The sequence below is a fragment of the Palaemon carinicauda genome, chromosome 6 (assembly GCF_036898095.1).
Source record: "Palaemon carinicauda isolate YSFRI2023 chromosome 6, ASM3689809v2, whole genome shotgun sequence".
Classification (NCBI taxonomy): Eukaryota; Metazoa; Arthropoda; class Malacostraca; order Decapoda; family Palaemonidae; genus Palaemon; species Palaemon carinicauda.
The window spans coordinates 121,676,160-121,702,459 of NC_090730.1; the positions used below are offsets into that span (position 1 = coordinate 121,676,160).

The window sequence follows — 26,300 nt, forward strand, 5'->3', positions numbered from 1 at the left end:
CCTACTGCTACTACTACGGTTGCACCTTTAGAAGTGAAAGAGGTGTACCAGGAAATGGCACCGCCATTTGAAGAGACATAAAATACAATCATCAGCTGAGTGGTAAAAGTCATCATTACTGTACCTTTATCGTCATCATTTTTACTGCACAGAAAATTCATCACCATCATCATTCAAGTTTTACTTCAACTTTCGTGTTCAGTACAGTAACAATCCTTATTTTTTAAAATCTTAAGTGCTACTGTACTGTATTATATTAATACATTACAGTAACGTGATATGGTATTATATGTTATTACTGTATGTATACTGTATTATTTAGATGTAACGTTTGCTGATCCCATCATATAAAGCTAACGTTTGCTGATCACGTCATATAAAGCTATGTGTACTTCGCTATACGCCACAGTAAGCGCTCTACTGTAAGGTAAACTTACCAATAACTTACTACTGTTATTTAGCCCTTGTTATATGGTAGTGTAAACTTACTTACTGATTTCATATTGCTTAACATTTGTCCCTGTTATTAATAGAGTAAAGGGTGGGTTATTAACAGTACAAGTAGGATTTAAAAAAGTCCAAATACACAATAAATAATTATATAGATATAGTGTCCGTACTTCACAGAAATTTAAGCATTGCGGCCGGTCTTGGAACCTATCTACCATGATAAACGAGGGGTCACTGAACAACCACTAGATGCTGTGTAACTAACCTGCATGCGTCAAGACAACCACCATCTTGGGGAGGTATACATGTTAAGGTTGCCCGGCACAGATTAAGTTGTTCAGAAATTGAGAGTTCATCACTGTTTATTGTCAGCTTGCCCTAGTTTTGTGCTGCCTTTAGCTGCACCAAAAAATGCACAGCGGAGTCAAGACAAAAATGAATAAATTTTCATATCTAGCACGTTTATTCAGTGATAACCAAATGCAAGCCGAGACACAAAAGGATGGCAATCCCCTTTTGCAATGTACTACACTGGCTTACTGTCTGTGTCCTAGGCTATATATACAGTATGTGTACACTTTTAAGTTCAGCCTCTGGCTTTACCTTATAGTCAAGTAAAAATAGGGGTGAACCCAAAAAAAATATTATATTAATAAATTTTGTATCAAAAGAAGCAGAATTTTATGTAGATTAACATATTCAAAATCCTCTCATAGTGCGCTTGGGGAAATATTTTTATAGCTAGTTAAATGTCCAGGTATTTTTTCAAAATTTAGTCACCTTTTGTACAATTTTAAGATTATCACTAACAGAAAAAATGCGAGAAGTCTTTAATTTCCCTTCGTTCATATTTTATAACTTTGCATACATCACCAAGAATTGATGAAAGTTGAAATTATAAATTATAAATCTATTGTTGATGACGTCACTAATGACGTCACCAGCTACTTTCTCTGAGATGTATATAGGGATTGCTTAAATTTCTTTCTATACACAAGATCCTTATATTTTTTTTTTCCTGTTCTTTTTCTTACAGCTATTTTGGTATTTCAAGTAACAGCACTAGTACTAGACTAGAACAAAAAGAAAAAGTGGAACTAAACTGATCGTATCGGGGTTGGGTGTTCGAGTTCTATATTTGTTACGGTAATTAAACTTACAGTTTTGCACTTCAGAAAATTTTGATAGCGGAATACGTTTTTACTTGCTAATATATGTTATGGTAATTTTACCTGCATACCTTTTAAGCTAAAAGTGAGTTTAATTCACATTATGAGTTTTTTACTTTTCAGTCATGGCTTTTCAGCATATACAGTAAGTCTCTTCAATGCTGAAAAGTGTGTGATATGCCTCAAAAGCTTTAGAAAAAGTTATGGATGGCACAAATGAACTAGGGCACATACTTTGCTGCATTATTGCAAACTTCGTGAATGTCCACAATCCTGGAAAAAGTAAATTTATTTGAGGCAATATATGGACCAATCTTGACACCTTTGTTTTGAGAATGGCTGTACTTTGTGTGAGTGGATATCTCTTATAGTTTGATACTGGATTTGATCCTTATTTGTTGACACTGCCAGGACTTCCATACTATGAAATGTCCTCTTGTCATCGAATGTGCAGTAGCCACAACATCTGTACATTAGATAACCAAAAAACTATGCTACATACTTTTCTGCAGTATTGCAAACTTTGTGAATGTCCACACCTGGGGTCTTATATTTCTAAATGCATAGAACAAAATGGAAAGTTGCCGGTTCATAAAGATTGTAGTTGCAATTTTATTGATATGAAATGAAAATTCGCTTTAGACGATGATGAAGTGCCATCCTAAAGAGATCGAGAAACATCCTGATCAAGTTCATGTCAGTAAAGTGACACTTATTGGATTTAGACAATTTTTTCTTTATGAGTGTGACCAAATACATGGCAATTGGAGCAATGAAGTATACAGTACACAAAAATTACAACAAGTAATGATTTAGTGCCTGATGATACAATATACTGCAAAGAATGTTTTTTTTCACTTTGTTTCAAACTGGCCATCTCCAGATGCCCCACCAAGTAGAAGAGGCTGCCCAAAAGATGAAAGTATGCAATAATGGTTTGAGGTTCTCTCTATTTAGTTACATGGCGAATCAGATGGGGAGCTGTAAAGCCTACAAGACCTGCATGATAAAATGACAGAACTGGCAGATGGGGAAGAAATATATGAGGAAAGGCAGTTGAAATAAAAGCTAGAGCAGGGGTCCCCAACTTGGGGTACATGTATACCCAGTGGTAAATTTTTACTCCTCAGGGGGTACATTGGATCTGAGAGAATAGTCAGTACATGATACAATTTTCATTGAGATTGAATAATAAAATTATATCACTGAGTTTCATGGTTTCTCCTTTTTCGTCCTCAATTTTAGAGGTACATGGAAATCTATGAAAATGCCCAAGGGATAGAGAAGATCGAAAGGATTGGAAACCTCTGAACCAGAAATTAATCATAAGGTCTCTGTGAGGTTTACAGAGGTCAATGGGTGTTCCAATATTGTTTGCTTTCAAAATATTGACAAATATATAATCAATAACAAATGGTAAGAGTCAAGAAGAGATAACAGTAGTGAAAAAAGGTTATCACCACCCCCCCCCCCAAAAAAAAAAAAAACAGCAGCATAACTGATGATGGTTCAGATTCGAGAACATGAGTAAAGTACGGCATTTTATTCTTCCCAGAAAATATTCTTTCACAACGAATGGTGCCAGCAGGCTTGAGGTTACTACTTGAAGTTCTAGTGGAAGATCAACTCAAGCAACAAAGTATCAGTCAAGCCATTACATATGCTGCAAATAATGATCCTTTATTTCTCCAATTTCAACTGGTCTTGCTGTTGAAATTCCGCATCTCTTCGGGTCATGGGGATTGGTTGATGAACTAAATCATCTTGAATTTAATGTAAGTTACAGTGAAATAGCACAGATCAAACAATCAGCAGATATAGAAGGAGATGCTTCCACAATCCTTTTTTCTATTCCTTCTGGTACATTCACATCATCTGCATATTGGATGGGGAGAGGATATTCCATAGTATGGGGATACAAGCAGTGACAACAAACAAGGATGGAATCCAATCTAAAATATCCACTCACAAATAGTACGGCCATCACTCAAAACAAAAAGGTGTCAAGATAGATCCATATATTGCATCAAATAAATCTACTTCCAAGATTGTGGACATTCACAAAGTTTGCAATAATGCAGCAAAGTATGCACCCTAGTCCTTTTATACCCACTACAACTTTTTCTATAGCTTTAGAAGCATATCACACACTCATGATGTAAATTAAACTTACTTTCGGCTAAAAAAGATATTTAAGTAAAATGATCATAACATATGTTAGAAAATATAAACGTATTCTGTAATCAAATATTCTGAAGTGCAAAACTGTAAGTTTAATTGCCGTAAAAAATAAAGACTTTGAACCTCCAATCCTGGTACGATCAGTTTTGTTCTACTTTTATTATCTTGTTCTAGTCTAGTACTAGTACCTGAAATACCAAAATTTGCTGTAAGAGAAAAAAAAAAAAAAAAAAAAAAAAAAAAAAAAAAAAAAAAAAAAAAAAAAAAAAAAAAAAAAAAAAAAGATATCGTGTATAGCGAGACATTCAACGAATCCCTGTACATACATCTCAGAGGAAAGTAGCTGGTGACGTCATTAGTGATGTCATCAACGATAAATTTACAATTTATGTTTTCCATTTTCATCAATTCTTGGTGATGTATGCAAACTTATAAAATAAGAATACAAGGCAATAAAATACTTCTGGTCAGTTTTCTGTTAGTGGTAATCTTAAAATTGTTCGAAAGGTGAATAAATTGTGAAGAAATACCACATTACTTAACTCACTCTAAAACAATTCCCAAACCGCACTATGAGAAGATTTTGGATATGTTGGTTTACATAAAATTCCTCTTATTTTGCTACCACATTCATTCATTTAATATTTTTTCCGGGTTTGACTGCTTTTTGGGTTATTTTTACGACTATTAGTTGATATTAACACAAGGACGCTTCAGTCTGGTATATCCTATAATAACTGTTAGTTATATATATGCCTTTTAACACTATGGCTAACTTTTCCATCTGAAATTTCCTGAAGAAATTTTTCTTTGATATGAAATTGTGTGTGTGTGTGTGTATGTGTGTTGGAAGAGGATATTCTAACAACATGTAAGAAAAAGAACTGGACTTGGGAAGGGCATATAATGCGAATGACAGATGATAGATAGACATTAAGAATAACAGAATGGGTCCCTAAAGATTGAAAAAGAAGCAAGGTAAGGAAGATAATACGATGAATTGACGAACTAAGAAAGTTTACAGGTGTGGACTGGCAGAGAAAGACCATAAACAGATACAAGTGGAAGGAAATGTCTGAGGCTTTCATTCTCCAGAGGAGTAGTAATATTTGATGATGATATATATACAGTATATATATATACACACACACACACATATATATATATATAGTATATATTATATATATACAGTATATATATATATTTTATATATACATATATATATATTTTATATATACATATATATATATTTTATATATACATATATATATATATATATATATATATATATATATATATATATATATATATATAATATATATATATATACAGTATAAATACACATTCTTACAAAGCTGGTCTAACATAAGTAGATTATTCTGTTCAAGTATTTCATTTGTGTATTTTAGAGATGTATAGCCAGCTCGTAACATGAGTTCCACTCACGTAGGATTAAGTAAATGTATGTAAATTATATAAGACTGTCGTCATTCATTTAGTTGTATTTTCTTTTAGGTCTGCTTATGTAAGTTTACGTCATTTAAAGAATTGAATTTTAATTTCTCGTAGTTTTGTTACGAAATCTTATGTAACCTTGTTAAAAGGTATGTATGACATACACAAGGAATGCTGTATAACAAAAGCTAGGGATTTCGTCATGTCTCCACGTGGTTGGAAAATGGATGAGGGTTCTAGACTATAAATTATTCTTTCTCTTTAATCTTATAAAGTGGGCGGAGTTAGTTGAGAGTGTTGCGTCGTTGGACGATGAATGGATCCCCTTCTTCAAACCCGCCGAGGTGGCAACTGACGTTGTGATTGGCCATCTGAACCATGCTCCCACGCTACAAGAATGATTAACTAGAAGTTTCTAGAGTGAATTAGGATGATATATATAAGGGCCTAGCAATGCATTTGAACAAAAGATCCAGCCTGACCTTCAGAAAGATCCAACATACGACACTCCTCTCACCAGCATCTATCCAGCCACTACGTATTTCCTCTCCAACGTGCATAGTGTTTCCTCTCCAACGTGCATAGTGTTTCCTCTCAAATGTACTTAGTGTTTTCTCTCAGATGTGTATAGTGTTTGTTCAAACATTGGAATTTCTGTGGTTTAAGTTGTAAGAAATGCTGTGTATATGTGAGTACAGTAATATTGTAAAAAATATTTGGTTTATGTGACTGGCCCTGTGAGATTTGGTTAAAAAGTGAAGTGTATTTATTTTTGCTTAACCATTCGGTAACCTTGTGTGATTCCAAAGAACGTAAGAGTAACAGCTACGTATATGAAAGCGTAATTACTGTTAATTTACTATAGTGTTAAAGTGTCAAATTTTTCATTAATTGTCAAAATTAAATATTTTCATAAATTAATTTCTAGTGAAACAAGTGATTGTATAATTCTTAAAGTGTCAATTTTGTCTTAAGTCTAAATTCTAGTTCAGATTTAAATTTTGGGTGATTTATATTTTTTATTATTTCCTTTTAATTGTTATTTTCATAGGATATAAATATTTTTGTAAATTGCATATTATTTGGATCACCAATAATTATTTCAACGATTTGCTTATATCCCCTAACTAGGAACCGAAAAACGAGGGTGGTTTTAGAAAAGTTCCTGTTAAAATTAAAGTAATCAACCAGGTTGGTTTTGAGTGTAAGGTAATGAGACCTTTAGATATTCAGTGTTTATATATATCATCGTCTGGGAGTTGCGTATTATTCTCAGAGCTCGTAGGTATTCTTATGTGTATCAGACCATGTGATATAAAACAAGTGAGTTTGGGAGCTTGGAATTTACGTAATTCGCTAATCATGATATATATATATATATATATATATATATATATATATATATATATATATATATATATATATGAATAATAGAACCAGAGTTATAATATACATGTTTATTACAGAGCTTTCGAAAAATCTATTTCAATCACCAGAGCCTAAAAATTAGAATACATTGTATAAGTTAAAACATAGTTTGATGAATATTTAAAACGAAAATTTAAAATGAACACACTAAACCTTTACGAAATGAAATGGAAATATTTTAAAACTATAAAATAAATCTAAATACATAATAAAAAATTAAAGCATCAGCGCTACACTCACATACATTAAAATTTAACACTAGTTAGCTCAAACGTTGTCTAGCCCGGGTTTCGTTCAAGTTGGTGGTGAAATGTTGCCTCCATTATCATAAAGTTGAGGCTACTCTGAGAAGTGTCCAAGATGGAAAAATTCTCCTTGGACATGGGTGGTTCTCACTTTGGGAATGGTCTCTGATAGCAGAATGGGGTGGTTTTGTCATATAATTACCCGTTCTAGGTGAACTACCGAAGTGCTCAGACAATCTTGCACAGGAAAGTCTTTCACTTTTCCCAATATATGATGCATTACAGCGAACACACTTATATTTGAATATGACACACGAACAAGTAGAATTTTTCCATCTTGGTCCCTTTGAAGAGTAGCCTTGACCTTGTGATAATGGAGGCAATACTTTAACACCAACTTAACCAAACCTGGGCCGGGCAATGTATGAGCTAACTTGTGACTAATTATCATTTATGAGTATATAGCGCTGGCGCTTTGATTTTTAACTGTTAATTTAGATTGATTTTATAGTTATAAGTTCTTTCTATTTTATTTCATAACGTTTTAGTGTGTTTAGTTTAAATTTTCGTTTGAATAATTAACAAACTATGTTTTAACTTATACAATGTAATTTATCTTTTAGGCTCTGATGATGGAAATACATTTTCCAAAATCTCATTAATAAACATGTATATCATAACTCTTGTACTATTATTCATATTGAAACTCCACTTTCCACGGAATAAATTAATAGCCGACATATATATATATATATATATATATATATATATATATATATATATATATATACATATATATGTATGTATGTATGTATGTATGTGTATATATACATATATATATATATATATATATATATATATATATATATATATGTATATATATACATGTAAATATATATATATATATATATATATATATATATATATGTATATATATATATATATATATATATATAACGGATTTTGAGCGAAGCGAAAAATCTATTTTTGGGTGAGATAGCCATGGCGTCCTGATGGAAGGTTCCTGTTTGGTAGCTTCCTTGGGTATAAGACTACTAAGATATTCCCAGAGAATTTAACCACAGGTTATCACAGAATTCTAACTTCTGGAGCGAGTATCTCAAAGGTTTCCCTTTAAGACATCGTAATACAACAGGGGACACGCATGTCTGGTCGTGCCACATAGCTATCTCCACCCCGAACAGAGTTAACGCTTCGGTGTGTAAGGGCTGAGAATAGCTGGGAGCCGTTCCACAGCTAATCTCACTCGTGGCTACTACTGATACTCGAGACGTAAACAAACGGACGCCATTGCTCTAATGACGTCACGAGCGTCTTTATCCTGGCGCCAGTTGCTGCCCATCACCATGATACAATTGTGTAGGGTGGGAACAAACTGACGAAGTAGTAGGGAGGGTCCATCAGGACGCCATGGCTATCTCACCCAAAAATAGATTTTTCGCTTCGCTCAAAATCCGTTTTTTGGGCTCAAGCCATGGCGTCCTGATGGAAGAGTACCAGAGAATCAATGTATCGTGGTAGATTTTCCCCCCAGAGTTAAGTGCCTAGGCATTGACAAAAATAGCAAAGTAATCTTAGGTAAGAACCATAGGAACGAAGTATCCTGCCCCCCATTGGTAGGAAGTTCCCATGGGCTATGCCGACGTCAAAGTGGTATTGAAGGGCTATTCATCTTGACAGAAGAGCTTTTAAGAGCTTAGAGATGAAGCAGAATGTTTGATATTTGTATAGGAACATTCTGAAGTAGGCCAGTGGTGGTTGGGCACTGTGTGTAGGGTTCATCTCCTGATTATCAGAAGTAAGTATTCGTGTAGGAACCTTACTGAGACAAGGTGAATATAATTTAAGAATAGACATCTTAAATTCTTCATGACCATAAGAAAGGAGGAATAAATAAAACTATGACAGTATGTATTTCATAGTAAGTAGGAGCTGAAAGAGACGCACAAGTAATAAAATAGAAATTTTATTTCACAATGCAGAAATTAAATAATTTACAGCAAAAAGTAAAGTTCATTTACAGTAATAATAATGTACATAGAAATAAAGGCTTGCTCTTGAATCTGAAAGGGAATTTCAGGATTAGTAGGTACTCGTTCTCGAGGAACGCAAGTCTTTAAATAACACATCATGCTCAAGGCATGCGGCACTTGTGTGACACTATGACATTTCACCTGGGATAAGAACAGTTATAAAAGCACTAAGTGTTTTTAGACATCACTATGAATCACTCGAGGGTCAACATAGGCACCCGAAGAGTTAGAGTCCCAAGTAACTCACTGTTCTACGCAGAGTTAGGTGCAGGTTTCATAACACTACCTGCGGCTACCACAAAATGTTTGATTTCGTGCACTTGTTTCGCATAATGTTTAAAGAAAACTCGCGAGGACTTCCAGCCCGTAAAGTTCTTAAGGCTCTCGAAGTCCATGCTCTGAAAGAAGTTCAGAGAAGATGCCACTTTTCTAGGATCATGACCAGCGGGTGTACTGTTCGGATCCGCTCTGCGAATGAAGTAGGTGATTTTCGCTCTTAATTGTTTCAGTGACAGGTCGCTGCCCGATGTTTCTCCTTTGAAGAGTTGGCCTCCACCAAAGTTTGAAGTTCTGCGAAGATAGACCTTGAGACTCTCTACTGGACATAGAGAGACATCCTCCTTCAGGGGGCATATTCTCCAAGGGCCCCATCTTTTGGTGGGTAATTCATTTTTGGCGAGAAACGTCGGATCGGGGGAGAGGGTCACTTCTCCTGAATCAGCAAACAGGATGTGTCCCTCTTCTCTTGATAATGCCACTATTTCGCTGACTCGAGCTCCCGAGGCGAGAGCAAATAAAAATATAACTTTCTGAGTCAGATCCTTGAGGGGGCATGAATCATTGTCCAAGTTGGAGGCGAAATGGAGCACCTTGTCTAGTGACCAGGAGATCGGTTTCGGAGGGGGTGCTGGGCGTAGGCGAGCACATGCTTTCGGCAGTTTGTTAAAGATGTCGTTGGACAGATCAATTTGGAAAGCATATAGAATTGGTCTAGTCAAAGCCGATTTGCAAGTTGAAATCGTATTGGCTGCTAATCCTTGTCCATGAAGGTGAATGAAGAAGGACATACAGAAATCAATGGTGATTTCTTTAGGATTTTTTGCTTTAACAAAGGAGACCCATTTCCTCCAGGATGATTCGTATTGCCGTCTCGTGGATTCGGTCTTGTATTCCTCTAGGAAGTCTAGACTTTTCTTCGAGATCCCAAACCTCTTCTTTGCGGCAAGGGAGAGAAAATCATGAGATGAAGGTCCTTGATTTTCGATGATGAAGCGAAGACAGTCGACTTCTGTACTTGTTGAGAGAGAACTGGGCCCGGGAGAGGGATCAGCTTGGGCTGCAGCTCCAGGACCAGGGGGTACCAGTTGCTCCGGGGCCACTTGGGAGCCACTAGGGCCGCTGTCCCTTTGAAGGTTCTCAGTTTGGAGAGGACTTTCAACAGAAGGTTGGTGGGAGGGAACAGGTATATCTTCGACCATCTGTTCCAGTCCAGTGACATGGCGTCCACCGCTTCTGCTTTGGGGTCCTCGTACGGGGCTACGTACAGAGGAAGTTGATTGTTGTCGCTCGTTGCAAAGAGATCTATCTGAAGTTCTGGGACTTGATGGGAGATGAAGGAGAATGATCTTGCGTCTAGAGACCATTCCGACTCTATCGGGTTTGTCCGAGATAGAGCATCCGCTGTCACGTTGCGGAATCCTTGTAGGTGAACTGCAGACAGGTGCCACTTCTTCTTCTCCGCCAGACGGAAGATTGGGAGAAGCACCTGATTTATCTGGGGCGATCTTGAGCCCTGGCGATTGAGACAACGAACTACCACCGAGTTGTCTAGGGTTAGACGGATGTGGATCGAGGGCGGCGGGGATAGCTTCTTCAGAGTAAGAAGGACCGCCATGGCCTCCAAGATGTTTATGTGGAACGTCTTGAATAGTGGAGACCAGGTCCCTTGAGCTTGTTTCAGGTGGGAGTGACCTCCGTGTGGATGTTGAGTGATGGAGGAGGGTGTTGGAGAGGAATGGACCTTTTCAGGGCCATTGCTTCCGACCACGGCTTTAGGAGGCGTCGAAGTCTGTTTGGAAGCCGTCTCTTGAGGTCTCTTCGAGCGATGGATGCCGATCGTCTCCAGACTCCCGCGGCATCCTTTAGCTGTGCACGAAGCACTGGGTTTGTCACTGAGGCGAATTGTAGAGAGCCTAGAACTCGTTCCTGCTGTCGTCTTGAAATGCGTTTGGATTTCAGTAGTCGCTTGACAGACCCTGCTATTTCCTTCCTTTTCTTCTGGGGGATGGAAAGGCGGTGTGACTGAAGATTCCAGTGGATTCCCAACCACTGAAACTTCTGAGCCGGAGAGAGGCGAGATTTCTTCTCGTTGATCTTGAATCCCAGGTGTTCTAGGTACTGGGTAACTTCGTCGCAAGACTTTGTACACTCTTCGGGCGAGGGAGCCCAGACTAGCCAGTCGTCGAGGTAGGCCATCACCTGGACGTTTCTTAGGCGGAGCTGTTGTACTATGGCATCCGCCAGCTTTGTGAAGATCCGAGGGGCCACATTGAGGCCGAATGGCATGGCCCGGAAGGCGTAGCTTTTCCTTTGGAGTCGAAATCCTAGGTAGGAGGAAGCGTGATGGTTCATTGGAATGTGCCAATAGGCATCCGCCAGGTCTATAGAGACCGTGTAGGAACCTTGAGGCAGAAGGGTCCTTATTTGTTGAAGCGTCAGCATCTTGAATTTGTTGTTCTCTATGAACTTGTTGAGGGGGGATAAGTCCAGAATGACTCTGAGCTTGTCTGAGTCCTTCTTGGGAACGCAAAACAGTCTCCCTTGGAACCTGGTGGACTTTACCTTCCTTATCACCTTCTTGTTCAAGAGGTCTAGAACATATTCTTCCAGAATGGGGGTTGATGGTTGAAAGAACCGCTGGAAGATTGGGGGTGGTTGCACCCAACTCCAGCCTAGACCGTTCTTGATGATGCTGTGTGCCCAAGGATCGAAGGTCCAACGATCCTGGAATTGGCGGAGTCTTCCTCCCACCGGAAGCACTTCATTGCTTCTGGTGTCCCGAGGACTTGTTGCCTCGGCCGCTAGCTCCCTTTCCTCCTCTACCTCTGGAGGGACGACGAGAGGCGTCTCTGCTTGCACCCCTGGACGAGCCTCTACCTCTGGCATGAAAGGTAGTGGATGGCTGCTCAAAGGCAGGGGTGAAGACCGGTGACTGTGACAACACCGGTTGGGGGACCAATTGAAAGGTCTGTTGTGGTTGGGCAACCACTTGGGAGGTAGCGGGTCCCGGAAACTGACGTCGTTGTTGACGTTGCTGGGGTTTCGGCTTCTGAGGTTTCCTCTTAGGCTGAGGTCCATCGTCCTGAGAGGTTTTCCTTTTTCTGGACATGCCCCACTTGTGGAGAAGGTTCCTATTCTCCGTGGCGGCTCTGTCAGTTATTTCCTTGACAAGGTCAGAAGGAAACAGGTGCTTTCCCCAGATGTTGGAGGAAATCAGCCTCCGGGGTTCGTGTTTCACGGTGGCACCGACAAACACGAATTCACGACAGGCTCTACGAGCCTTTATGAAATGGTACAAGTCCTTCATTACCGTGAGTAAGTGGGATTTGGCCAGTACCATGTAGTGATCGGGTACTGCTGTGTCACAGGCCATTACTTCAAGTTGGACTTGATGAGAAAGCGAAGCTGCAAGCCTCTCCTTCGTGTCTTGTTCCCGGCGAAGGAGGTGGTCGTTGAGCTTAGGGAGGTCTTCATTAAACTGACGTCCGGCGACGTCAGGATCGAGCCTACCCACGACGAAAGTATGTTGGACATCTTTCCATTGCCTAGTGTCAGGGGGTGTCACGATGGAGAAGGGTCTGCACTCCTCCAGTGCAGGGCAGGGTTTCCCTTCTTCCGCCGCTTTAAGGCATGCAGCTAAGGCCTTTTCCAAAAATGGAAGAATCGCAGTGTCAGGTGCGACATAGGTAGGATGCTTCTTGCTCAAGGCAGGAAGCTTAGAGCAGGTAAAGCCCCTGCTCTTAAATGCGGAGGCTAGCATAGCCTGGGCCTTTGCGAGATCGAACACTATCTCTTCTTTAGGTTCGGTCTCCTCCTTCGAGGCAGGTTCGGAACGAAGTCGGACGTAACAGTCCGGGTAGGCCTCGAAGCTTGGGAAGAACTCCACATCTTCCAACGGGACCGTGCCGATCTTGTCACTAACAAAGATCCTGCCGGTCGCAATAACCATATGCTCTGCATACCTCCACGGGTTGGCATGAGAGCAAGCTGGGAGATCCTTGACCGAGATCTTCTTCGTGTCTCTGGATCCAATCATAGACCTGATGGACTCCTGGTTCTCCTTCAGTCTGTCGTCCATGACAGCTCTAATCAGTCGGATCAGTTCTTGGGTGGAAGAGGAAGGATCCGGGGTCGAGGAGGTAGACGGAAGGGACAATTCCGTCGGAGTAGGAGTAGGCGGAGGGATGGACGAGGGAGTAGCTCCAATCTCCGACTCGGTGTATTCCACCTTGTCTTCGTCCTCTTCGGCTCCTTGAGCCATAAGCGTCTTCTCCGTGTCTTCCGAGACGTCGGAGATCCGTTCATCATCCTCGGAATCCAAACGGCACTCGTGCATGGACTGAGCCATGACCACATCAGGTTCCACTGAAATTTGGACAGTGGGGATTGCTTCCTTTGGAACCACTGAGTCAGGGGAGGCCTTAGGGAACAACAGGGACCTCAGTTCTTCGGTGGCCAGGTACGGTCCAGTAGCATTTCTCTGAAAACCACGCACCCACTTGCGCAGTTTCTCACGAGCAATGTCTCTAACCTCCGCTGAGGGAGGGTTATGGAAGGCCTCAACTAGGTAGGCCTGGCAGACCGTACATTCCAGTGGATTCCAGAACTTCCAATCCCCTTTCTTGTCTGAGCAAGGGGCGTGAGTCCTGCACGCCGTATGTCCGTAAAACTGGGAGCGTTTCACAGCACAGTAGGCGAAATCGCACTTCATCTGCTCCTCCTGTGGAAGAAAGAGAAAATGAGTATGGGGGAGCCATAGGAATGGCTCTTAAATTAAGTTAATATTAATCATTAATTTTAACTTAAGGAAGGTGTGATGCATAGAGAATGAAGCAGTAAAGGAGACACGCTCCATGCATCTCGCCCGGCTGGTTACCATAGGCTTGGTCCTGGGATAATCCAAATGACCGAGATCATTGGATATAGTTTCCTAGGATTCCCATTATATTGGAACTCCATGGAAAGCCAAGGACAAGGTTGGGATCGAATTCATTCGGTTCCCAGATAAGAGCCAGAAGGCCTCATTAAGGGTAACTGCTTCTGGCAACCAGCCGCGCTAAGATGCACATAGCATGCTGGAAATAGAAGAATGCAAAGAGACAGCATGATCACTAATAGAGCAGTACTAGGTACTGATCTTAGAAGCAAAGCAGCTTATCTATTTGCAAGGCAGGGCTATCTAGTCTTATGATAGCTACAGAGAGGGGGTGCAAGTATTCTTGACGCCTCCGGGGCATCCGGCAGCCGCCGGCACGCCGGAGCTCGCTCCAGCATAGATTCTGGCATTAGAACAGACAATTTTCAAAGTCAGTTAGATACCAGGATGGCGGCCGCCGGCACAACGGCGGCACGCCGGCAGGGAGCGGCGGCTCCGGCAGCCGGAGGATGCCGGATTGGTGACTGGGGTAAGGATGGTACAGGTAGTATCGGGTTGCCGGCAGTATATGCCGGCACTCCGGAGATCGACCGGCAAGCGGACGAATAGATAGGAGTAGGAGAGCCGCCGGTAGTAGCCGGCGGAAGCCGGCAGTCCCTCGGTACACGGGGGGCTGGGGGCAAGGGTAGGGAAGTCACCAAGAGGGAGGCAGGTATTGCCGGCAGTAGAGGCGGCAAGAGACCGGCACCCGGATAGAAAGAGAGACAGGGGGAGGGAGGAAGGGATGTAGGAAGTACCGTCAGGGTTCCAGACATCCCTCCCCCTCCCTGAGGGGGTGTACCCATGATAGAGACAGGCTCTAGCATCCATAAGCAGGGGTCACTAGGGACCGGGAGCAGGTAGCCCAAGGGAGGGCTAGGGAACACCCAAGAGGGGGGGGGGAGACTCCCCTATGCAGAGCTACACTAGTAACTAACCTTATAGGACACTATGAAGGTATATGTACCAGAGCGGACAGCACAGGGAAGCTCGGGTAGCCCTACTCTTCCACCCTAAGGAGGAATTGTAGGACAGGGGACAGATGAGTATAAACTAACCTAAGCATAGGCTAGGCTATACAAGAGATAGGTGGGGAGGGAGAAGAGAGGGGTCTTCCCAGGAAGGGTTTCTGTACCAGAGCGGCCACAAAGGGAAGGGAGGACACTCCCTAACCTAAGATTAGGCTGATCGGCTAAAAACGGTGCAAGAGTACAGTTTCAGCATGGAACAGAGAAACCTTCCTAACCCGGCCTAGATCAGGGCTAAAAGTCCTGAACTAGGCAAGGAAGAAGACGTATCGCTATCGCAGGAAAGTCGTAGACTATCCTAGCCATAGAGGTAGGCTAGCCTAACCTCACTCTCAGACGCAATCCTAAAGGGGGTTCATTCCTTTAGGGAGGACTGAGAGGCGATATAATACTCTATTAGACAATAAATCCCTTTACTCAGAAAAGGGATCAAGGCTAAATAGAGGGAGTGCCAAGGCAGGGGATGAAGGAAGCATATAGGGGTCCTAAGGTTAGGTTAGGCTAGAAAGAATCACTGACTAGCCTATCCCCTATATGGTCCCTGAAGGCGAAAACATTTGCATCACTAGTCAAAAGTATTGTAAAATAATAATGCCACTATCTTCATAACTTAGTCTAGGATCACTGATAAATCATGCATGAACACTTGTATATAGGCTCCTGGCCTGGGGGCTATAGTAGCCGACTGGTATGAGGTCAATCGATGACCGATAAAAAGCGTCTAACACGATATAAAAGTTCCTAGCTATGAAGACTAAATAAACTAATGTATTCGATTAGTATATAATGCCGGAAGCGTTGTTGTGGCTAACTAAATAAGACATGCAAAACAACAACGACGCCATAAAATGGCGGGTCCGGTAGAGGCACAGCTCTGCCACAAAACATCAATTATTTCGCGAAATAATATTTACTTTACGGCCAGAGCTTAATTAAACAATACTGGAACCTTGTACTCAACTTTCCAGAAGAAGGCGAGGCTGAAGGTAACGACATAGCGAAGATGCAAAACGATAAAGTTCACACAAGGGAAAATCCGTCTCAGTAGGGCAGCTACTAAACAAAGGATTAAAGACGCTCGTGACGTCATTAGAGCAATGGCGTCCGTTTGTTTACGTCTCGAGTATCAGTAGTAGCCACGAGTGAGATTAGCTGTGGAACGGCTCCCAGCTATTCTCAGCCCTTACACACCGAAGCGTTAACTCTGTTCGGGGTGGAGATAGCTATGTGGCACGACCAGACATGCGTGTCCCCTGTTGTATTACGATGTCTTAAAGGGAAACCTTTGAGATACTCGCTCCAGAAGTTAGAATTCTGTGATAACCTGTGGTTAAATTCTCTGGGAATATCTTAGTAGTCTTATACCCAAGGAAGCTACCAAACAGGAACCTTCCATCAGGACGCCATGGCTTGAGCCCAAAAATATATATATATATACACACACATATATATATATATATATATATATATATATATATATATATATATATATATATATATATATATATATATATAAACACACACACAAACACACACACATATATATATATATATATATATATATATATATATATATATATATATATATATATATATATATATATATATATGTATATAAATATACATAAACACACACACATATATATATATATATATATATATATATATATATATATATATATATATATTAATGTGAAATGAGATGCGAAGATTTTTTCGCCTCATATTATTAAAAATTATTTACGATACGAAAAGTGATTAGCCAGCCAGGCCAGGAATAAAGTTGTTATCCATCAAAAATATGAGCCCGTTGAAGAAAATTGGATTTTATACATAATAGAAAATGTACTTCTCTATAGTTGGGGTAACTATAATAATAGTAGAGTACTTATGGTACTGTATATTTCGTATATGTACAGTATTGTACTGTATGCATTGTACTATTTTCCATTTATTATTGCATTATGTTCTCATAACTTTTTAATTTACAGATATTAACAGTTAAGTTAGGTATATTGAATGATTCAAATGGACAGTATGTCCAAATCGGTAAACTATCATAGAAATTCAAATTGGTTTACGAGTATTGTATCGGTCTGCAAGCAAAAACTTCCCTCAATATGAGCATTTTTTTTTTGTGGATACATACAGCATGAATAAGACTATCCCGCAATGTGAAAAAATTCTCTGGTATACGAAAATACTATCTACTAGTCTCAAATCGACATGCTTTAAATGTTTGATGTGATTGAGATATGTCTATGAATAATATACCAAAATAGCATAATATGCTGAACACAAATTCACGTCATAAGTATATAGTGGACTTATGACTATATACTTATGAACCTTTTTTATAATTCCATGGCAGCAAGAAGGATTTTAAATTTCTTTAATAGTTTGCTTTAAAAACGTGCATTTTGATCTTAAGTGTCGTCCCTGCAGCTGTTAACGGTTGTTAACAATTTTGACTGACCCCTCCTCTTTTTTTATTCTTAAAAACCTACATTGTCAAGAGTCAGATAAAAAAAGTTATTCAGATACAAGGCAGAACATAAATAGAGACGGACGGGAGCATAAGATTTAAATATTGCCACAAAACATTAGCATGCATTGCTAAATAACATCTTAGATCCCAAGTATTTCTCATCTTAATGGGGTTTCTGTTCTGAAAAACTCCAAGTCTTCTTGTCTGGATTCATACAGTGAGTACCAAGCATATTATGTAGGGTAGATTTTCTATGGAAATTTATCAATTTTGTAATGCCTTTATGTTGTCCTCTTTTAATCCTTCCTCCGTCTCATAATTCAATATCATAAATTAAGAATTATTTTGGTTTGCTGACAATATTTTTCTAGTCCTTTTTTTCAGTGATTGGCTGTTATTACTTCTTAAAGTATATTTTTCATCATTAATTACAATTATTTACAGATTGGTAAGGACTATATTTAAAGATACATTCTGTTTACATTATTTTTATAAATATGACATATTTTCATATATCATTTAATGCCTTTTGTAACTTAGGGCTAAAAAACATATTTCAGGATAGGTATATAATCCAGAAGGAAATTTGTTTTGTGTAGTCTGGCAACCTTTCTTGGGTTATTCAGCCACAGCTATGCTTACAGTAGGTAGTTAATATTTTATGTTTATTTCATAGTTTTTGAGCAATGTCAATAATGCTCTGTATATTGCACTTCATGATACATTTCATATAATATTTGTCACTTAATGGGTATACAGTGTACTGAATATTATAGAAGGAATTTTCAAACAAACAAAGTTTATTTAACCTACTAGCCGTGGAATTCTAAAACCATGGGGGGGGGGGGGGGGTGGGTTCTTGAACCATACTGGTCATGGTTAAGGAGGTTTTACTGTATATGGTTGGAAAATTATCACAATCACTGAAGTTACTGCAGTCTAATTTTTTTAAAATAAGCCTTCTTTTTTTTCTTAAACAAACCAAGCTAACCATTTACTCAAGAGTAAATAGTGCTCACGCTATCCTTCCTTAAAGAGGTGTATGGGAACCATAAGGCTTAACTACAGTTCTTATGATGGCTTACTAGAGTCTGTGTAATAATTTCAATAACATTAGTTGAAACAGGGTAAACTTACTGTAATCTTTTACTTTCGGAAAAACATAGGTTTCTTCAGAAAACTGTAACTGAAATATCTTTGTATGTTTGCCAGGAAAGGATGACATTAGGTCAAATAGGGCAATGTCATTGATCACTACTTATAAAAGATCATCCTTATTAATCATAAACATTAGATTCAGAAAATCAGCAAATTGTGCTTTAATCCCATCAGTCTCATCCCAAACAATGATATTTACTTGCCTACATACAGTACCAAAGTGACTCTGCAGTTTGTGACAGAAGAATAGTGGGCCCTTCCCTTCTTACCACCTGCCAATAACCAACCACTTTATTCTTGATTTCTTCATCCATTCTTTTATTACGAAATCGACCTTTTCTGCCATATGTTTGTTAAAACTATTTGGAAAACATCTTTATCAAAGAAACAGATAAAGACATAAGAGTACCTATTATTACTCTTAATTCTACTATATACAGAACCAGTATTTTCAAAATACAGTACTAAATTAACTTGAGTTGGAGAGTATGGGTCCATTCAGCACACCTGATAACGATTATTTGAAATACTGGCAAAGACTATGCATATGGATATTATTCCTCCCTTGGTGCTATCTATCAAGACGACTAGGTATCATAGGATATGGGGAGATGGAAGAGGGGTGTCCAGAAAAATTTTTGCCATTGCCTTTGATGACTTTGGCATGATGACTACAAGGTAAAATTCATTGAAATAATTTAAGAAATTGATACAACATACTTGCATAATGACTTAGAAGTTATTATTTATTCAAATGTCAATTAATTCTAGATATTGATTTCATAAATGCATTCCTTAATCAGTTGCAAGTACCTATGAACCGTCAATTTTCCATGACATTTTAGTCATTCAGGATAAACAAAATAATTGAGTTATCTAATTCAACACCAGGATCCATCCCTTAACTTTCCCTAGGTATTATAGAGAAATATAAACAGTTGAATTTCACTTACCTGCCCAAATTTACAGCATCAGCAATAGTTTCAGGGAGCACTGTTTTCTTTGTTTCAGGCATAATGCAGTTTAGTAGTCCAGCAACAACAGATAAAGAACCAAAGACAATCATTGGCAAAGGTCCATAGATTTCTTCCTGAAATTATAATTTAAAATAATCACTGAAAAAAATATTGTACTGCTCAAATTTTGGGCCATTTGGCAAACGATAAAAAGTAGGAGTACAATTATAAAGAAATCTAAGATTAATGTTAACCCTTAAAGGAAATAGATTATCAGAAACTTTTACTTCCTCTATCTAAAGGAAATATGTAAAATGTAACCTTAATTTTGTGATTCATGCCCATGAATATGTTTCTTAATAGACAGGCTGACTTCCAATTTTGGAAACAAAAATTCACCAAGCTACATTACCAAAACTTTGTTAAAAATGCCCGGGAGAAAAACAAGTTTACAGATTTATCAGGTAAATTTATTCAAAAAATGAAAAAACTCAGCCTTATCTTTGAAGATCAAAGCTAAATTTTAGCCTTATCTATGGCGGATCTGGTCAATATCCTTCGTATTTTGAAAAAAAAAAGAAACGCCTACTTAGGAGAGATAACCCTGACCAACAGGTAAAATATTTCCATCTTATTTCTAATGGCTAGTCCTTCAATGACCAAAGATAGTACAGTATAATAAATTTATCTGTATACAAAGCTTATCCTCCATATACAGGTATGAATAAAAATCCATAACAAAGTTAAAGGGGATATAACTTTGTAAAAGGATTTAATTTTCAAAGTGCATAAACAATTGTAGCTATTGTACAGATGTCAACCAATCTGACATATATGATTATTCAAACTTTTCTCCCAATAGACTATTTCAACATGGATGTTATGTATTAGATGACTTCTATTTTTCATAGATAAAACAAACATAGCTAGCAAAAACCTATAAAAGAATTGCCTAGAAATGAATAATGTAGTTTTTATTTTTCAATTTCAAAATTTAATTTTCTATGAATAAATTGATATTTCCCATTAAAAACATATTATTGAGTAATGTCTTTCACAATATTTAGAAATACACAATTAATATAAGAAAGCTACAAAATGTCGGTTATATTTTTGTGAAAAATTACTAACATTTTTGTAAAGTGCAAATACAGTATTATTCAAATTTCACTCCTGTATAGCAGTAGAAAGTTCTACATATTTTAGGAAGTGTAAAGTATGTATACAGTATTAGGTCTTGGCCCCATGTAGTTACAGAGTTTTATCTGAAGGCATCTTGAGAAAATCTCTTCTGTGGTATCAAGAAGATAGAAATTATCATCAAACTTGCTTTTTGCACAATTGTTACATATTGTCAGTACTTTAGTGTTGAATTAATTGGTGTACGAGTTTATACTGTATATACAGTATAAGAGTAGAAAACCAACAAGGAGTTTACTTTGCCGCGAATCATTATCATTTAAGGAATAATAATTTTTTTCTTATATAAATATTTCTCATAACACCATTTATATAAAACCACTGACCACTATCACCTTCAGCCTAAAAAAGCAAAGTTCATAAAAGCTTGGAAGGAAATGGGCTTAAAGGGTGAAGAATTGAGATTTTGTTAAAAACATCCAGCCATAGACCACATGAAGAGTGCCAGAAAAACAAGAAAGGTGGATGATAAACTATTGAGATTATGAAAAAAATAGAACAGGAAAAAAAGAGAGAAGGCTAAAAGATGAGACTGAATGGCAGATAAAGGAAGTTGACAGATAGTGCTCACAATGAAAGAAGAGTCTGAAGAAGAGGATATAAGGAGAAGTGAATGCATATAAACTTTTAGGAGTAATACTCAAGGTACAGAATGGCAGTGAAAGTCCAGTGGGACATATAAGCAGTAGTCATACCATTGTAACTACTATGAAGCCCCAAATTACCTTGATTAGATGAAAAGCATGAAAATATGGACACCTTCATCAAAAGACTTGGCTTTGAGATAAATTATTGGTCTCACTCCATTACTAATTGATAGGTCTTCGTCTTTTCTAGCATGTCATCAAATGAAGCTTTGAATTAAACAGCCTCAAGAGAAAACCTTTGAAGATACTGGATGGAAGAACGGTTAAGGAATAATTTGAAACCAACCCACAACACAGTAAGATTACATACTAATTTGTGGCAAGACTATTGTGATATTTCAAAAGATGGATTAACATGACTGAATACAGGAAATACCTTTTTTAAACAAGGTGGTAGTTTTCCTTGGGGAAAAAAAAAAACATAAGTGAGATGGCAAAGCTTGCCAAAAGCTATTTAGATGCTTGTAGAAGAGCATCATGGAATGCCAGAAACCAATGAAGAAGTCTAGCTGAAGTATACAAAGATTCAAGGAAAAAGGGTGATTGAACACATGTGGACCAAGAAAAGCGAAGGCAGATGTTTTGTGTGACAAATAAGGAAACTAAGCAAAGGAATGGATGCAAGTTAAAAGAAAAAAAGAAGACCAACAGCACTTCAAGCAAAATGAACACATATTAACATTCAAGTTAGATGACTATGTTAAAGATGAAAGGCTACAGATGGCAGATGGAGCTACATTAGCTGTTGTGTTGGGAGCATGCAGATCTGAAAAACAGAAAAGCAATGTCGCCTACCAATTAGTGAAGATTATGTAGGTAATGAGAAGGTAATAGAGCCATTGGATACTGTTTGCGGCAGATATACGATGGAATTTCGTAAATGATTGGCAAATAACCAACAAGATTGATCCATGCACTAATTGACAGAAATAAATAAAGATATCCAGTTGCAAAATTTAGTGTGGATACACATTGCCATAAAGAAGAATTATATGATATGCTCGTCGATAACTCTATTGCAAAATTTAGTGTGGATACACATTGCCATAAAGAAGAATTATATGATATGCTCGTCGATAACTCTATTATCTTTTTCTTGGAAATATTCCATGAACAAAGGATCAAGAAGAATTGGTTAAAGCTGAAACCGTGATAGTTGAAGAGGCTGTAAGAAGAACATACCAAAAAGGGCAAGTAACATATGAGGAGAACAATACAAAGATGCATTTGGGATAAGATACTGATGCAGAGACAGTGACAAACAACCAGTCCAATTAATGCAAGAGACACTGAAACTTCAAACTTTCCTGAAATTAGGATGTTAAATAAAAATGAGCACAATTATGTCACCATTAAAAAGGAATTCCTAGCAATTTTATTTGCAGTCAAGAGATTTCAGATTTATCTGTAAAGAGAGATTTTGCAGAAATGGAGAAATTTTACAGTTATGAAGAGATTTTAAAGTAACTATACACCACAAGCCATTCACTTACACCTACAGATGCAAAATTGAAAATTGGACATTTTCAAAATGAAGTGTATCTCAAGACAGCATAATACTAGTGCTATTGGACATTCTATGTCCAGATATTTCTATTACTTTTGGCGTCATTGGTCATATTTTACCTCTGGCTATTGCCAATTTTTCTGTTTCTTTTATCATTTACTCACATGGAACTTTTACAAAACATGTAAAATTACATATTGATAGAAAAGAAATCTATTCATCTCTACAATAAAAATAATAAGCTTTATGATAACATGAGTTAAGTAAAATGTCCTCCAAAAAGGGTTGGGGCTAGTGTCAAATTGTTTTGAGGGGTTGGCAACCAACGAATCAAGTTTAATTCTAGTTTTCTTTAGTGATTCTTAAGGTTCAGTAATTTAGTTTAATAGCTTTATATGATATCTGTTTTGATCTGCACATTTTCTTGAGAGGAATGTATTGTCTAAATATAAACCAACATGCTTTTTAAACTAAAATCTGCTTTTTTCAATACTTAAAAAAAGTAAATAAGTAAGTAAGTAAGTAAGTAAGTAAGTTATAATAATAATAATAATAACGATAATACTAATAATAATATCAATAATAATAACTCTGAATTGAAAATATTATTAACTGCAAGTGACATAATGACCTATGAATAAGAACAATCAAATTTGCTCTCTAGCCGCTATTCTCTCCTCTCCAACTGAGGGATCACTACCCTGCCACCCACATGCCATGTACTGAGATGGATATTGCAACAAAAAGTCCTGAGAAAACATGTGTCAACAAAGACTCAAATTTAAGAAGCCGTGACTACTGATGCAATATATCAACTTACAAAAAGTCGGGAGGAGGGGGACTATTTCTATTCAAAGATAAACATGGAAATACAGTAATAGATTCTACTTTAAAATCAGGTTATTTCCATGAATCTCACTTTTGAATAGAAAATGCCGATTGGCACAATTCCCAGATGGAGGGAAGGTAATACACAATACTGTACATGAATTAACCAAATACCTTTATTAATAGAAATTTTAATACAAAGATAATATCCTCACATTCAAATCAATACTTGTCAAATATAAGACAATGCCACAACTTATATAATCCTCTTTTTTTCTATCTTTCACTAAACAAATTCTTCCGTCTAATGTATGTCAATGCCAAAACTGACAATCCTCTCTTTTTCTCCTTTTCTTTACACAAATTCTTAACCATGAGTTATACTGAACAATGGTGGAACTTGATACAATGAAAACAATCTAGAAAACTTATCTAGATCTCGACAAAATGGAAAATTAGTGAATTTCACTTTAAATTTATAATAAATTAATTAATTTATACTAAGTAATGAAACAAACAAAATAGTTATTTCAAAACATCCCCAGTAAAAATTATTGGACCAAGCCTACATCTTTGAATTAGTCAAAGGCTTTCTTAAAACAATGATTAGCAAAAGCAGCTAGTTTTCAATTGAGCTGTTGTTAAACCTTTGCCAAAGATAAATTCCTAACATAATTAAGAGAAGTGGATACAGCTTTGATATCCTGTGCCTTAACATTCAATACAGGTAAGAAAGGCTTGGCTAACACAAAATTAATTTCAACATCCAATCATTACTTCCAAAACTATAAAGATTGAATTTAATACAGAAAATATTACAAATCTTTAAAAACAATTTGTATTTTTCCTAGCTAAAATTCAAATAACTCAGATTTGTATAGCTAGGAAAATAGAAATTATTCTAAAATTTGTGATTTTTTCATACGCAAAACAATATCTTCGTCATTTAAAAGGGGAGTCTTCCTTAGGTAGGATGAAGTCTTGTTGGCCATCTGGCTAGCAACAACCCGGGACAAACATGTACAATCTAGTAAGCAGAGAAATGGGGCATCTTGTCCTAGCATCCCGTAACCCAAGGTGATAAGGTATAATGAATCATGGCCCAACGTGTTAAGTGTCCCTATCATGATATCAGAGTCTATGACAACCATGCAAAGGCTAGTATATGATTTTAGGATTTGCATTAAAATCACATTCCCCATCGAAAGAAATGTAAGGACAACACTTCTATATACAGTAAAAAGAAAAAAACTATCCATTACTAGTATTTTCACCTGCATGTGTCTGACCAGCTTCAGCATCCACTGGCTAACTACTGTGAAAGGATGATGGATACAAAAAGAGGGAAAAGAGAAGTTCAGACATTCTACTCTCCCACAAAATTATTAACGATGAAGTGTAACTACTAACTTAAACTCTATGCTACTTGTCCTGTAAAGAGTTATCTCGGTACACCACTTGCTTGGTAGCTACCACAGGCTCGATGGAAAGTGTCTAAAGACCTATGGGTGCAATCCTTTAGATAGTGCACTGTAAAGGTAGTTTGTCTCTTCCTGACACCAGGTTCAAGAACTTGGGCCACTGAACAATTTTTCTGAAAAGCCACAGTGGCAGCAATTCCTCTGACATCATGCGTTTAGGGATTCATCCCTAAGGAAGATTCCCCTTGGTACTTGTGGGCTTTGAGAATGGTTACACGAAGCCATAAGAGATAGTGATCTTATTGACTTTCTTTTTCATCAAGCCCGTGTCGGGTAAGCATTAAGAATAAATGGATAGCCCTTACAGGATGGAGTAATAGATTAACAGGATTATTAGCAGCCTCCTTAAGTGATAAAATAGAGGAGTCAAAAGGACAATCATTAATTGATGGATTTTGGATTTTTGAGTCCCGACTTAACATTATCTTGTTGAGAACCTGTCTTATTAAACAAAACGAGGGAAACACACAAATGTTCATTCCATCCCATGGATGTTGAAAAGCATCTTTATTCACTGCTGATGGAATGAGGACTGGCGAGCATTAGAGTACACCTTTAGTTTCTTGTTCAGATGTGTGGCAAACATATCGATGATCGGGGAACCCCACAAAGTCAGGAGTTCCCTCGCCACTAGAAGATTTAAAGACCACTCTGAGCCAGCTATCCGACCCAGACAACTCAAATTGTCTGCAATCACGTTCCTTTTCCTCGGAATGAATCGTGCTGCGAGGTGTACCGCATTGATCGTAGCCTACTAATGCATTCTCATTGAAACACAAGCCACCCTTGCTTGTTTACGTAAGTCACTATGGTCGTGTTGTCGCTCATCAA

The 26,300-nt window shown here is 37.8% G+C and overlaps 1 protein-coding gene across 3 annotated transcripts in view; it reads right to left on the reverse strand.

Moving 5' to 3' along the window:
• The window catches only part of LOC137642638 (organic cation transporter protein-like), a 396,509-nt gene that overhangs the window by 40,177 nt on the left and 330,032 nt on the right, over positions 1 to 26,300 (reverse strand). For 2 of the 3 annotated variants that reach the window (XM_068375388.1, XM_068375389.1), the window contains exon 12: positions 19,804 to 19,940. In XM_068375388.1, coding sequence (XP_068231489.1) covers positions 19,804 to 19,940 — 137 coding nt within the window. Of the gene's footprint in view, positions 1 to 19,799; positions 19,941 to 26,300 lie in introns of those variants that run through there. The other variant, XM_068375390.1, reaches the window with a different exon arrangement.